Source organism: Amblyraja radiata, chromosome 7, assembly GCF_010909765.2.
Source record: "Amblyraja radiata isolate CabotCenter1 chromosome 7, sAmbRad1.1.pri, whole genome shotgun sequence".
Lineage (NCBI taxonomy): Eukaryota > Metazoa > Chordata > Chondrichthyes > Rajiformes > Rajidae > Amblyraja > Amblyraja radiata.
In genome coordinates, this window is record NC_045962.1 from 38,063,640 (window position 1) to 38,080,010 (window position 16,371).

The 16,371-nt window shown below is 41.9% G+C and overlaps 1 protein-coding gene across 6 annotated transcripts in view; it reads right to left on the reverse strand.

The window, feature by feature from the left end:
• Positions 1-5,446: 5,446 nt before the first annotated feature.
• Positions 5,447-16,371, reverse strand: part of pcnt (pericentrin) — a 185,144-nt gene continuing 174,219 nt past the window's right edge. For all 6 annotated transcript variants that reach the window (XM_033024217.1, XM_033024221.1, XM_033024222.1 and 3 more), the window contains 5 exons: positions 15,333-15,571; positions 13,762-13,850; positions 10,321-10,471; positions 6,889-7,007; positions 5,447-5,942 (listed from right to left, as the gene is read on the reverse strand). In XM_033024217.1, coding sequence (XP_032880108.1) covers positions 5,899-5,942; positions 6,889-7,007; positions 10,321-10,471; positions 13,762-13,850; positions 15,333-15,571 — 642 coding nt within the window. In that variant the 3' untranslated portion in view covers positions 5,447-5,898. The remainder of the gene's footprint in view (positions 5,943-6,888; positions 7,008-10,320; positions 10,472-13,761; positions 13,851-15,332; positions 15,572-16,371) is intronic.

The window sequence follows — 16,371 nt, forward strand, 5'->3', positions numbered from 1 at the left end:
ATCCATTTCTTAAGAAAAGGCTAAAAAATTTAAATAGCCAAAGTATCCAAATAACAAACTGATCCCATTCACACAAGAATTCACATTATAACATGATTTAAAAATCTCACTTTGTCATGAATTTATATGCCAAATGGAAGGAATTTAACGTTTAATTCCCATAAATTAATACAGTCCACTCTCAAGATAATCAAAATCATTATTTTTTGCACAATACATCGGACTTAAATTGTACTCTGGATGTTTAGTATGAGAATATTGATCATAACACAAAATATAAATGATTTAGATGTTCTTATGACATGATTGTGCAAAAAAAATTGATTATCTTGAGAGTGGATGTTTCTGGAATGTGATCGATTAGAATGTTGCCGTCGCCATAAATTTAAGCCCATATCAGCAGGCCGATTCGTATGTGGGCCTAAATAACATTTTTCGCATCATAAGATTAAAATGAAGCTACACCAAAAAGCAGAATAATGCTAAATAAACGACAAACCTTTTGTTATTGCGATCCGTGATGTTGAAGGCGTTGAAGGTGTTTTTAGTCGCGTTTAAGTTTAATCCAGCGACGTAATGGTCCAGCAATTTTTTTTTTAAACCCGCGAACGGAATCCCGAACGATTTTTTTTCATCAGCTAGCAGCCCAAGGAAATCCCTCTCCAACAACCATTACAAACCTGCATTTTAATCCCGCCCCTCCCCCCCCGCTCCCCAAAGCCTCCGGAATCGCAGGCACTGGCAGTGGCAGATTTGTAGCGCCGCTGATGGTAGGTTATGTAACAACGCTAGATAGAGTAGCTGCTCATAACACCAGAGACACGGGTTCGATCCTGACCGGGGGAGCTATCTGTATGGAGTTTGTACACACTTCCTTTGACCCTGTGGGTTTGCTCTGGGTGCTCCTAGTGTATAGGATGTGAACCTGGGACAACATAGAGCTAATGTATGGGTGATTGTTGGTTGGTGCAGACTTAGTGGCCCGAAGGGCCTGTTTCCACGCTTTATTTCTAAACTAAAGAGGAAATGTAAAGCCAGAGGGAGTGATATAGGTGGAAGGTGGTCCGCAAGAAAAGGGAGCCGGAAGAGGGGGGTGAAGAAAGGGCAGGATAGAGGAAGAAATGGATTTCATGGGGTACGGGGGCGATACTACAAAGCTTGGTCTCGCCAATATAGAGGCCACACTGGGCGCACCGAATGCCAGGGACGAGGTTATAAGGTGTGCACGTACACCTCTTCAAACCTTATCTACTGCATTCAGGTGCTCCCTATGTGGCCTTCTTTACATCGGTGTGACCAAGCATAAACTTGGCGATTGTTTTCTCGAACACTTGCACTCAGTCTGCCAAGGCCTGCAGGATCATTTGCTAACCATTGCTAAATTGCTAACTATTTTAACTATAAAAGTTTCTTAAATGTCACAATGGTACCTAAGGTAACCAGCACAGCAGAACCAAGAGGCAGCCATTTTAAAGTGTTGAAGCATGGTCTGTGGCTTAATTTTTTTCAGATGGTCAATTAATTGACTAACGTTCTGGAAGTGGTACAGCCACATATTCCAGTCATGATGGGAAACATAAGATAAGCATTTGAAATGTAGTAGCTGTAGGATTTTGGTCACATGCACTGAGTGAGAGGTGTGCTATGCTCTTAGGCCCAGTTGACCTCGTATGATCATAAGACAGTCAGAATTAGACCTTTTAGCCCATTGAGTCTGCTCTAGCATTCGATCCTGGCTGATCTATTTTCACTCAACTCCATTCTCCTGCCTTCTCCCGTAACCTTTGACGCCTTTACTAATCAAGAACCTATCAATCTTTTCTTTAATAATACCCAATGACTTGGCCTCCACAGCCATCTGTGCCAATAAATTCCAGATTCACCACCCTCTGGCTACATGGATTCCACCTACTCTCCATTCTAAAGATATGTCGTTTTATTCTGAGGCTGTCCCCGCTGATCCCACTCTCCAACTGCTGGAAACATCCTCTCCACATCCATTATATCTTCATTATTTGATAGGTTTCAATGAGATCCGCCCCTCATCCTTCTAAACACCAGTGAGTCCATCCAGAGTTATCAAATGCTCCCAGTCATCCCCAGGATCATTCTGGTAAACCTCCACTTCTTCATCGCCAGCATATCCTTCCGCAGATATGGGGCCTTAAACTGCTCACAATATTCTCAGTGGTCTGAGCAGCACCTTAGAAAGCTTCAGCATTACAACCTAGCTTTCATATTTAGCAATTAACACTAACATTACATCTGCCTGCCTTACTACCGACTCAACCTGAAAATTAACCTTTTGGGAATCCTGCATCAGCACTCCCAAGTCCCATTGCACCTTAGATTTCTCAATCCTTTCCCCATTTAGAAAATAGTCTATGTTTTTATTCCTTCAGGTACAGGATACTGAGTTGGATGATCAGCCATGATCATATTGAATGGCGGTGCAGGCTCGAAGGGCCGAATGGCCTACTCCTGGCACCTATTTTCTATGTTTCTACCAAAGTGCATGACCATACACTTTGTTACGGTGTATTCCATTTTCCATTACTTTTCCCACTCTCCAAGTCCTTCTACAAACTCCCTACTTCCTCAACACTACCTCCCCCTCCATCTATCTTCGTATCATCCACAAACTTAGCCACAAAGCCATCAATTCCATTATCCAGATAATTAACATACTGTATAACATTTAAAAAGTAGTGGACCCAGCATAGACCCCTGCGGAACACCACTAGTCACTGGAAGCCAAGCAGAAAAGGCCCCCTTCATTCCCACGCTTTGCCTTCTGCCAGTCTGCCAATCATCTATCTATACCAGTACTTTGCCTCTAATACCATGGGCTCCTTCTTATCTTGTTTAGCAGCCTCACATGCGGTCCCTTATTGAAGGCCTTCTGAAAATCCAAATAAACAACATTCACTGCTTCTCCTTTGTCTGCCCTACTTGTTACTTCCTTAAAGAATTCCAACAGATTTTTCAGGCAAGATCTCCTTAACAAAACTACGCTACTGCGGCCTCTTTTATCATGTGCTTCTAAGTACCCTGAACCTCATTCTCAATAATGAATTAAAAAAATTTACCGACCACTGATGTCAGGTTAACTGGTCTATAATTTCCTTTTTTTTGTCTCGCTCCTTTCTTAAATGGTGGAGTTACATTTGCGATTTTACAGTCCTCAAGAACCATTCCTGACTATGGTGATTCTTGAAATATCGAAACTAATGCCTCCACAATTTCTACAGCTATCTCTTTCAAAACCTTGAGGTATAGTCCATCTGCTGCAGGTGACTTATCCACTTCAGACCTTTCAGCTTCCTAAGCACCTTCTCTTTCTACTTTTGCCCTGACTCTTGAATTTCTGGCATGCTGCTGGTGACTTCCACTGTGATGACTGACTCAAAAAACTCATTCTGTTCCTTCACCATTTCTTTGTTTCCCATTACTACTTCTCCAGCATCATTTGACAGTGGTCCAATGTCCACTCTTGCCGCTTTACTCTTTCTATATCCGAAAAAAAACTAGATATTCTCTTACTTATCATTGTTTAGCTTACCTTCGTATTTCATCTTTTCTCCCCTTTTTTACTTGCTTTTTGTTGCTTTTTATAAGCTTCCTAATCCTCTAGCTTCCAGCTGATCTTTGCCATATTATATGCCTTTTGCATTTATGCTTTCCATTCAACTTTAGCCAGCTCTTCCCTCATGCCTTGGTAGTTGCCTTTACCTAACAGTAATACAGATACATCCTATTTCATGTTCTCCCTCTCAAACTGCTGGTTGAAGTATAATAATATTATGATCACTGCCCCCTAGGGGCTCCTTCACCTTGAGCTCCCTAATCAAATCTAGAATTGCCTTTTCCCTAGTGGGCTTGACCAAGAGCGGCTCTAAAACGCCATCTCTTAGGCATTCTATAAATTCCTTCTCTGGGGATCCAGTACTAACATGATTTTTCCAGTTAACCTGCGTATTGAAGTCCCCTATGACCACTGTAACATTGCCTTTCTTGCATGCTTTTCAATGTCCTGATGTCCAATGTCCCTACATTCTTGCTGCTATTTGCCCATATTTTTAATATATATATTAAAAATATGGGCAAATAGTAGCAAGAATATAGGGATATATATATATATATATATATATATATATATATATCCCTATATTCTTGCTACTAATAACTCCCACCAGGGTATTTTTACTCTTGCAGTTTCTTAACTCAACCCACAAGGATTCTGCATCTTCTGATCCTATGTCATTTCTTGCTAAAGATTGGATTTCATTCCTTACCAACAGGGCCTCCGCTCCCCCCCCTCTGTTTAACTGCCTGTCTTTTTGATAGAATGTGTATTCTTGGATGTTCAGCTCCCTGCACTGATCTTCTTTCAGCCAAGACTCTGTAATGCCCGCAAATATGTACCTGACAATTTCCAAACTCGCTATAAGCTCCTCCACCTTGTTTTGAATACAGCGTGCATTTAAATATAACTGCTTCAGTTCTGTATTCACCACCGTTCTTCTCAAATTAGTACCCATGTTGTTTGACATTAGATTATTTTCCCTTTCTGAACTTTCTGTCCTATTTCTTATTCTGGAGTAACCTCTCCTGCGCTCTCCTTCCCTTTAAATTTATACTTTTCCGATTTGTTGAACCCATTAATCCTCCCACACTATTTAGTGTAAAGCCCTATCTACAGCCCTAGTTATGCGATGCTAGGACGCTGATCCCAGCAGGATTCCGGTGGAGTCCATTCCATCAGGTCAGCACCCTCCATCCCTAAAATTGATGCCAATGTCTCACAGATTCAAAGCCACTTCTAGTACACCAATCTTTAAGACAAGCATTTAACTCTTTAATCCTATCAACTCTATGCCAATTTGCTTTGTGCGTACTATGCACTCGCTCCCAACACGACCATTCCGCTAAACCTTTCCTTCCTTTTGTTGGCTGCCGTGTCTCTTACTCAGCAAATTAAATGTCTACTTCTTTAAATGATTAGATATATACAAATTGTAGTTCAGGATAGTGGCAGAGAATCCTAAATGGCTGGGAAGTGAACTTAAAATATTTATGGTAGAATGAGTTTAAACGTTACATAGAAAATAGGTGCAGGAGTAGGCCATTCGGCCCTTCGAGCCTGCACCGCCATTCGATATGATCATGGCTGATCATCCAACTCTGTATCCCATCCCTGCCTTCTCTCCATACCCCCTGATCCCTTTAGCCACAAGGGCCACATCTAACTCCCTCTTAAATATAGCCAATGAACTGTCCTCAACTATCTTCTGTGGCAGAGAATTCCACAGATTCGCCACTCTCTGTGTAAAAAATGATTTTCTCATCTCGGTCCTAAAAGACTTCCCTCTTATCCTTAAACTGTGACCCCTAGTTCTGGGAATGGCTGCACATGTGTAAATGCACAAATACACCCGAGAACATATTTTCACACATACCATTGTAAACTTTAATTTTTATGCAAAGAACAAAAGCCAACATTTACAAAAATAACCTTTAAAAAATTTTGTTTTCTACATTGAGATATGCACAATGGCTCAATTGGCTTAAAATATTTGACCATCATTCTTCTAGAAAAGCAAGCATACATACATGCATAAACACGCACATTCAAATGGTCACGCACTCCAATTCAATGATGAATACAAGCTCACCCAGCCTGATTGGATAGTGAATTTTCCAGCATCGGGAGACATAAACATCCTATTTATTATTGCAGAACTCATCTGCTTATTTCAAATACAAGATTCTCCTGTACTAAAAGTGTGTAGATGCAGTAATATACATTTAATTATCACTTGATCAAAATAGTGATCAATATGGATACACATTTTTAAGTCATAAAAGGAGCAATTTTTGCATTCATACATGATCCACTTATTTCATGCAGCTTTTACGTCGTGATGTTCCTGGAGATGTTCCTAGAAATGAAAGTAACAGTAAAGACAATGTGAGAATGATTACAGTGACAATTCATTGTGAACCAACTTTAAGGACAAAGACTAATAGAAGCCAAATATGAATAATGTGGAGAAGGCCAATGAGAGGAGAAAATTGGGGTCAAAGTTCCCCAGTCAGGAGATGGTAAAGAACAGAATACTATCTATCATTCTTTATTTCTCGTCAACATCAATCACAGATTTCTCCTATCTCTTAGCCACCATCACCCATGCGCCTTGAGTTTCTCAAAAAAAAGTCAACTATTTCAGTCAACAAAAATCATTATAGCGAAGATCTCAAATTCGCTCAATGTCTAGGCTCATTCATGGAGAATGGTCACTTTGCTATGGATTTCAAAGAGCCACTAACCCCAAAGAAAGGGAGAAATAAATAAAGAAAGAGAAGAAGTGGCTGGTGGAAATACCACTAAAGCTGACTGTGCAATATCCTCCAAATAGGATGGGAAAATTAACAAACCAGGCCAATATGACTGGCATTGTTGGGGGCCCAACAACATATGTCCAAAACAAACTATTCTGGGCAATAGCACAGCAAGAGATTATCGGGAGAACATTAGAAAACCTTCAAAGTTGTTCTTGAAGCCAGTTTGAAAATGTTGAACATCCCTGTCACCTTGTGTGGAAACTGTCCAACACTGCTCAAGATAGAAGACCATTCAGATGGCTTTAAGAACCTGGAGTACATGTATCAGGAGCACAAAGAAACAGTGTGAAAAGATGGCATCACATACTACCCTCCCATCTGTCTCGTCAAACACCTTCTGACCCCCTTATGGAAGTCTGCCCAACCCACGTTGACATCATGAGGCATCTCGGATAATTCAGAAGTAGAGAAGAAGCAAGTCATCATTAAACCAAAAGGATGGTCCAAGCAGACGATTATTTGAGAGCTAAACTGTTTATGTACCTCCAAGTCGCTGTTGGATTGCCTCAAGTCTCTGTATATATTCAGTGAGCGAGCGTTCAGGATCTTGATTGCTTGAAAAGCCTGATTGGTCCTGCCCTCCTCCAGGTGAGATATATGTTCTGCAAATAAAATAAAGAGAGAGGTCACTATCACCCTACGCTCAACGTGCACAATGTGACCTTCTCAGACATTTAACTTTCAGCGCGATAATGCTTCAAAAATATGATATTGAACCCAGCACAAAGTTCATGGTTGACTGGGCAGCAGCAGAACTACTGTGAACTAGGCACGGATCATCCACAGCAGACACTTTGAAGCAATGAAAACACAAAATCCTCCAATTTCAAATGGCAAAACAACTGGGTCAACATCACTGGCATCAAGACTCCAAGTACCTTTGTTCAACTCTGATAAACAGGACAGCTATTGCCGTATTTGCCAATCCGGAAGTGGCGGCGCTGTGATATGGCTGCGGCTCGCCTGCAGTCTGTCTGTTTTTACTTTTTTGTGTTGTTTTTTTTTGTCTAGTTTAGTACATTTTTTGGTTATTAGGTGGTGTTATGTGTGCGGGGGGGGGGGTGAAACAGTGCTTTCTGTCTTCCTTCAGGGGAATGCGACTTTTTTGTCGTATCCCCCTTCTCTTCCCCCGTCTGCGCTGAGGCCTAATGGCGGAGCTGGCGGCCTCCAACCTGCGACCGACCTCGAGGGTCCGGAGGTAGAGCCAGCCAGGACTCACCAACGCGAGGCTGGCCGTCTTCGAGCTGTGGCGACATCCGGGCAGCAGCACGACTCGGCTCTCCGGTGAGGGCGGACGGCGCGGGGCTGAGACACTCCCGTGCGGGCGGCACGGCTACCAGCTGGAAGGCGCTCCCGTGAGAGCGGCCTGGGTCCCGGCTGGAAGGCGCTCCCGTGGGGGCAGCGCGGTGCGGGGCTGAGACGCTGCCGTGTGGGTGGCCTGGCTACCGGCTGGAAGGCGCTCCGGTGAGGGCGGACCGGCTCCCGGCTGGAAGGCGCTCCCGTGGGGGCAACCCGGTGCGGGGCTGAGACGCTGCCGTGTGGGCGGCCCGGTGCGGGGCGGGACGGTGCTCCTGCGGCTGAGGCGGCGTTCTGGCGGCGGCGACCTGGACCCGGGGCTCGGCCGCGGGCCAGTGGATGACAATGTCGGGAGCTCGCAGGTCACAGGCTGGTGCCTGTTTTCCGGAGCTCCCGTTGCAACAGCTGCGTCCGCTGGACTGGAGGGCGGCAGCTTCGACCACCCCCGGGACGCGGAGCTTGAACCGCGGGACTGATACCATCGCCCGGTGGAGTATCGCCTCGGCGCAGAGGGAGAAGAGGAGGGAAGAGACAGTAACTCTAAGACTTTTGCCTCCATCACAGTGAGGGGGTGTTTGGTGAACTCACTGTGGTGGATGTTAATTTGTGTTTATTGTGTGTTGTTATTATTACATGTATGGCTGCAGGCAACAGCATTTCGTTCAGACCGAAAGGTCTGAATGACAATAAAGGAAATCTAATCTAATCTAATCTAATTTGACATAAAACTCTGAAGTTCTATCATTACAAAAGATTATCAGGAGGACTAAAGATACTTTGAAAATCTCACATTAAATGAATGGGAAAAACCATAACAAAGAATCCAACATGAGTAATAAAGGCCGATCCATCTTGATCCAGAAAATTGTAGGTCCCCTCGCTGAGACTTACAAGTCCTAATTAAATACAGGTGAGGTGTGGAAGACTGCAGGGTGGCAAATATTGTGCCTCTATTGAAGGACTTCAGTGAAAAGCCTGAGAACTACAGGCCAGTAAGCCTGACATCTGCGGTCAGACGGTTACTAGAGAGTACTCTGAGGGATAAGATTTACATGCATTTTGATGGACGAGCCGATTAGGAATAATCAGTAAAGTTTTGTACATGGGAGATCGTGTCTCATGAATTTGAATGTTTTCTGAAGATGTGACCAAAATGGTTGATGAGGTAAGCATTGATCCCTTATAACATGAGATCAGGCAATTCGAAGGGAAATAAGAGAATGTCAGATACATAAATATGTGTGTGCAAAAACACAAAAATATCCCAATACTTGTAGAAAATTCAGGCGTAAAAGTTAAATAATCACTCGAGAATCAGGCACATTTGGCAAAGCAAATTTGACAAAACCTTGGATCTGATGGCCTACATTCTGTAGTCTTAAAACATTGGTTGCAGAAACAGTGGATATATTGGTCCTGATCTTCCAAGTTCCCTTGGTTCTGAAAGCTGGAATCCCAGAGCCAAATAATTCATTGAGATTGCATTAGTCTTAAGGGACTGTCCCACTTAGGCAATTTTTTTAGGCGACTACAGGCGACTAGGCTGTCGCCACATGGTCGCCTGGGTGTCGCCTCTATGATCGTGAGTAGTCTCCTCAGTCGCCCAAAGAGTAGTAGCGTCTTTCTGGTCGCCATTGGATTTTCAAAATGTTCAAACATTTTCGGCGACAGTTGGCTTGACGCCAATGAGCGTAGCTTGACTTCTCCTGACGTAGGTGCTATCGTAGGTTGTCGCCTGGTGACGTAGGTTGTCGCCGGAGCTGACTTCGGTGAATACCATTGGCGACTACCTACATCAACCGGCGACAGGTACCGGCGTCAAGAGAAGTCAAGTAGCGACAGGCATTGGAAAAACCCAAGTAGGAGAGGATCTTGCAGGAGTCTCCTGGAGCGGAGGGTGATAGCTAGGCGCAGGCCTGGTTCCATTGGCTTCCTCATGAAGGTCTCCTTTTTCTCCAGGAGAGGGCCCACCCGTGTCTTCAGCCCCTGAAACAGCTTAGGGGGGAGCCTAGGTGTTTCCACTGTTTTGGAGACCAAAATGGGACAGGGTCGGCGACAACTGAAGACAATGAAGACAGGGCTATCAGCTGAAGACAATTCATGTAATTTGGTCTACAAAACAGTGGAAACACCCAGCTTGTTTCGGGAGGGTGTAGGTTTACTTTGGTTGTCGCCTGTCTGGTCGTAAGAGTAGTCGTAGGTTGTCGTAGGTGGACGTTCTAAGTCACCACGATTGGGTCGCCGGTTGTCGGTACCTTTCCGTAGCTTGATGTCGACTAGGTGGTAGGTTGTTGTAGCTTGTTGTAGACATTGTCGTGGGGGGGGGGGTCCAATGGCCGTGTTTTTGGCGACCTGCTACGACTATGACAGTTGCCGGCAGTTGCCTAAAAAAAATCACCTAAGTGGGACAGGCCCTTTAGTTCTACAGAAACTGCGGCTTGAGTGGGATCCTTGCAAGCGGGTCTGATTTCGGACCCCAATGGTTCATGAATGGCAATCTAAGTGCTGTTATGATTTTCACTCAACAAGACCATTGTGTGACTCGATTCAGGTTTACAAAAAATGTAGCTATGGAGTTGATCATCCAAGAGATACATTAGGTCCAATATTTAATCTCACCTAATCTGCAATCGATAGGGAGACTTCGGTGATTGGTGACTTGCATTATTAGGTCTTTGAGTAGACACACTCTCTCTGGTTGGTGGTGAGTTTATAATGTGGGTCAATGTTGACTGCTGTTGGCGGAGAACTTCAGTTTTGATGGCTGGAGCTGGAAACAGAAACAGAAATTGATGAGACATCACCATTTGTTGCTTGAGTAGACAGAAACTATCCCTCATCTGAACTAATAATTGTGGATTGTCTGGTGCCCCTTAAAGGTGTATTTACGTACAGAAACATTAATAGATACAGCAATACAAGGGATCCTACTTTATAGCCGTTCAGGTAATGTAGTACTATCCGATTATTTGAGTTAGACTAAAATTGGCTCTCAAAGAATTTACGTGAAAAATAATAAATATTTATTCCCCCCCACTCATGTTTCTTAACACATACACAAATGATGGGGCTTTGTGTTATGGAAATACACTACATAGACTGTTTTCATGGAGTGCAATGCTCCCCTGTAATCCAGTCATGAACATTGAAATAATGACCAAGTGTATTTCCCATTATTCTAAAAGATGCAAATTGGGATTGGATGCATTTTCTGTTATATTAATCAAAGGATGTAAAATAATAGCTCCAAGTTCTAAATGGTTCACCTTCATTTGTTCAAAGCAACCAAAAAGATTTCCACTGCTGCTATGAGTTTAGGGATGGCTATCAGCAACACGTGTTCCGTGGATTGAGAGAAGATAACCAATCCTTTTGATTTGTATAGTTCTTTTTACATCAAAAATGTGGTGTTATTTTAAGGCAAGCATGATATATCTGAACAACAATGTCACAGAGATTGTTTTGACAAAGGAGCAGTGTAAAATATTTGGTCTTTTCAGTATCTTGCACTGGGCCAGATTTAGTTGGACCATACGACATGCATGATGGCCAAACCTGGGCTGAGCGTAGAGTGCTGTCTGCACACATGATGAGGTGCATCTGGGTAGATGGCCCGACTGAACGAGCATCTGAAAAGCTTTGATAGCTGGCACATCTGGGAGAAGAGCTTCATTTCCTCTCCATGTCAACATGGAGTTTGCACAGTTTTTCTAAAGTATCTTTGTCATCACAATAATTAAAACTTTCAATTAAAAAAATAAAATAAAATAAAAAGCACTGAAAAATAATCACAAGCATTTTTTTTAAATGTTTTGCTTTAGTTTGCTCCTTGCCACTTCCAGTGCATGTGGTCAAGTTCAGGAGTGGCATTCTCAAATAAATGAATAGCAGTATTTTGCTCTAAACCCATTAGCAAGATTATCCTCTCCTTTGTTCATGCTGTCAACCCATCACAGGGCTATCAATATCAACCTTTCAAATCAGTAAAGCGTAGAATAAATGCCATTAAATTAAAATTAAAATAATGACAGTGATACCTGACAATTTTATTTGGTCTTCCCGAGACGATGAAACAAGAAGAAACATCCCCATTCTGTGTATACTAGTATTGGTCTGTAGTGATAACAAGAACTGACCTTTTTTGCATTGTTTGACAACTTCCCTGCATTGCGTTTTGGATTTTTACTGAAATTCATGATTGACTTGCAAGGTATTATTAATGGCAACTGTATCATTTTGACTTGTTTGGCAATCTAAATTAATAAAAGTCTGATTAATTTATCAATTAAAAAACACCTGATATCTTGGAGCAAAGTGTGCTTAAGCGTCTTGGACTGTGAACTGAAGGAAGCAGGGATCCTCACCAAAAAAGTTCAATTCCCGCACGGAGCAATGCTCAGAGGAAGAGCAGGCTGATTATGTGCATCAGATTTATTCCAAAGCGGAATAAAGAACCATTAAACAAAACAGCGTTATCTGAACCAGAAGAGTTAACATTAATAATGTTAGTGAATTTTTTGTTACGTTTTTGTTGTGGATAATGAAGTAGATTTTCAAAGTCTACAGAGAGATTTAGGCCATTTGGAAGAGTGGGCTGAAAGATGGCAGATGGAGTTTAATGCTGATAAGTGTGAGGTGCTTCATCTTGGCAGGCCAAATCAAAATAGGACGTACATGGTAAATGGTAGCGAATTGAGGAATGCAGTTGAACAGAGGGATCTAGGAATAACTGTGCATAGTTCCCTGAAGGTTGAATCTCATGTAGATAGGGTGGTAAAGAAAGCTTTTGGTGTGCTGGCCTTTATAAATCAGAGCATTGAGTATAGAAGTTGGGATGTAATGTTAAAATTGTACAAGGCATTGATGAGGCCAATTCTGGAGTATGGGGTACAATTTTGGTCGCCAAATTATAGGAAAGATGTCAACAAAATAGAGAGAGTACAGAGGAGATTTACTAGAATGTTGCCTGGGTTTCAGCACCTAAGTTACAGAGAAAGGTTGAACAAGTTAGGTCTTTATTCTTTGGAGCGCAGAAGGTTAAGGGGGGACTTGATAGAGGTCTTTAAAATTATGAGAGGGATAGACAGAGTTGATGTGGATAAGCTTTTTCCATTGAGAGTAGGGAAGTTTCAAACAAGAGGACATGATTTGAGAATTAAGGGACAAAAGTTTAGGGGTAACATGAGGGGGAACTTCTTTACTCAGACAGTGGTAGCTGTGTGGAATGAGCTTCCAGTGGAAGTGGTGGAGGCAGGTTCGATTTTATCATTTAAAAATAAATTGGATAGGTATATGGACGGGAAAGGAATGGAGGGTTATGGTCTGAGTGCAGGTAGATGGGACTAGGTGAGAGTAAGTGTTCGGCACGGACTAGAAGGGCCGAGATGGCCTGTTTCCGTGCTGTAATTGTTATATGGGTTAGGTTGCGGTGGATATCAAGATTTATTCTGCAGACTAGACATATTCAATTCAACTTTAATGTCATTGCACAAATACAAGTATGGGTACAACGAAATGCAGTTTAGCGTCAGTCCGTAGTAATAGTGCAATATAGAAATAAATATGGTGCTTCTTGCGGGACATGTGACAAAATTGGGTTTATTCTCATCCCATACTTATACTTGAATGCGGGAGTTTCGATCGCCCCGCTGTCTGCGGGAGCTTTGATTGCCCTGATGGATGGTTCGACTGCCCCGACCGTGGGGAATAAAGAGGAAGATTAGATTTTTTTGCCTTCCATCAGTGAGGAATGTGGGGAATCCGCTGTGGATGCTTATGTTAACTTTTATGTATTTGTGTCTTGGTGCTTCTTTTTCCAGAAGGCTGTATGGTAATTTGCATATCACTGTACCTCAATTGGTACCTGTGACAATAAAATACCTTTGAATTACATTATTTGATGTTGAAACTTCAAATGCTTCTAGATTTCCTTTAAAATCTTCTCAACTCTAGTTGGCTACAAAATACCTCACGCAAATATGCATAACACAGTTATTACTTTATCTTCACTGGAATAAATTGAGAAATTAAAGATGAAAACACAAATATTTCCATTCGTACCTTGACCACCACCAATATTGTTTGTTGCAGATGTAGGGTACAGACCTTTTCTTGTTGCTTTCTGCCATTTTTTCACCAGGAATTTAAGCCTGAAGAGGTACAGAGTAAAGCATTAACGAAGAACAAAGCTAAAGCAAACCTCATGAATGATTAAATCAAAAATTCTATATACTCAGCAATCCGCACAGCACCCACTCCCACAACAAAGATTTACTGTCAATTTTAATCTTTCCTCATAACTTATTTTTGATTTAGAGAGTTTTTGGTTCCCTGAGTCAGGGAACCTTGAACACACAAAGTGCAACACCTTTTAATACCTCAACAACACTACGTATCAGACAATGACAGTTAGGAATGTATTACTTAAATAAATTACATTTTGAACAGTTCCATGCTTGGCTTAGTTATAGATGGGGTAGACTGCAAGAAACATCTCCCCCTTGTCAGAGGTGAATAAGTTTTAGGGCGAGGGGAAAGATTAAAGGTGGAGGGAATCTGTGGAGGATCTTTATCACCCAGAAAGTGGCGAGTGCCTGGAATGAGCTGCCGGAGAGAGCGGTGGATGCCGAATTGTTGAAAGCATTTAAAAAGTGTCTAGAGGAACAAATGAATCACATGCATACAAGGCTCTGCACCAAGTGCAACAAGATGGATGGGTGCCAACTGGTTGGTACGGACGTGGTGGGACAAATATCCGGTTTCTACTCTATTTGACTCTATATACTCCCATTGTGCACAGGTCTGGTCTTCCTATTAAAAGGAAGTAGCGGGAGTGCAAGAAAGATTCACCAGCATGAATCCTGGGATGGAGAAATTGTGCTATGAAATGATATTAAACATACTGAGCCTATATTCTTTGGAGTTTAAAAGGAAAGGTGAAATAAAGACATAGGTCCAAACAGGATCGCTACAGTGATGCTGCTTTTCCTGGTGGAGGTGGCGGTGTCAAAATCAGGGGTTATCCATTAAACTACTAAAATGAAGAAATTACTCCATGTAGAAAGTAGCAAATCTTTGTAATTTACACCCCAAGTGAATAATTAGATATTTGGATATTTTTTAATATTTACAGTGTAACAGAGATAAATGTTTATGAACTGGCAGTTATTACAGAGACATGATTATAAAGGAGGCTGAAGCTGCGAATTCAATTTTCAGGAAATAAAAGGTGGTACGGTAGCTCGGCTAATAAGAGATAAAGCAATGGGTAATGGAGTCTAAAACTAGGTTTAAGGTAAAAGGGGAAAGATTTGAAGGGAATCTGACAGGCAACTATTTCACAACGAGGGTGGTGGGGGTATGGAACAAATGACCAGAGAAAGTGGTTGAAGCAGAAATAATTTGAAGTGTTTAAATGACACTGTAGGCAAATAGGACTAGAAGAGGAAGACACCTTCCTTGATCAGGTTCAGCTCGAAGAGAGTAAACAGTTTATTCAATGGAGGAGCAAGATAGCACCAAGCAGGCATTTTAATGGGAAAAAAAAATCATAACAGCTACATTTTAAAGCATATGCATTTTCCCATAATTTAAACAGCTTCAGCATTAAATGTGATGAAGAGAATTCATACCTGGAAATTGCAATGACCACTCGAATTGTAGAGCGGAACTTTGTTAATGGACGGGAATGCCGGTTGGGCATGTGGAAGTCCGTGGGAGAAGGATAAACTCCCATGCGTGCAATTAAACACAGAGTTGCCTGCTCACATTCCTGAAATCCCCCTAAGAGCAGCAACAGGTATTTCTTCTGGTACACCAAAGCTTTTCTGAAGCTTTCAGCTCGGAGGTACTTGCCATAAAGTCGTTGCATCTGCATATAAATCACAGTAAAGTAGATGTTGAGTCTATAGGTTAAGAGCAAAGTAACAGTATGCTTTAAGAAAAAAGTATAGATCTCTTTTGATTTACATTTTAGAAAAATTGCGAAGTTTCAACGTGAAAATATTGTCCGTGTTGTAAAGCTCAAGAATTTAATTTTAATAAACTTGAACATCTTAAAATCACATCTTCAGAATAGGATTTACTTGCATTTGAAACAGAATAGGCTAATTAGAGACAGTTAATATAGATTTGCCACAGCAGGTCATTTCTTACTGAGGGTAGCAGTAGGAAGATAGGACAGATGAACATGTGTGTGGCTGAGGAGTTTGTGTGGAATAGAGGGATTCAGATTTTTGGCCCATTGGAATCTTTTCTGGGGAAGAGTTGACCTGAACAAGAGGAATATGGGTTGCACCTAAACTGGAGGGGTACCAATATCCTGACACACAGGTTTGCTAGTGCATCACCAGATAGTCAATAGCAATGTCTCGAGGACAGTAAGTATTACGGTTGAGATGGTGGTAAACATCTCGAGGCGTATGAAGGTAGACAAATCTATCTGGCCTGATCAATATATCCGAGAACACTGTGGGAAGCTAGAGAAGAAACTGCAGATGCCCTGGATGAGATACAGTGCCCTCTATAATGTTTGGGACAAAGACCCATCATTTCTTTATTTGCCTATGTACTCCACATTGAGATTTGTAATAGAAAATAAATCACATGTGGTTAAAATGCATATTGTCAGATTTTAATAAAGGCCATTTTTATACATTTTGGTTTCACCAT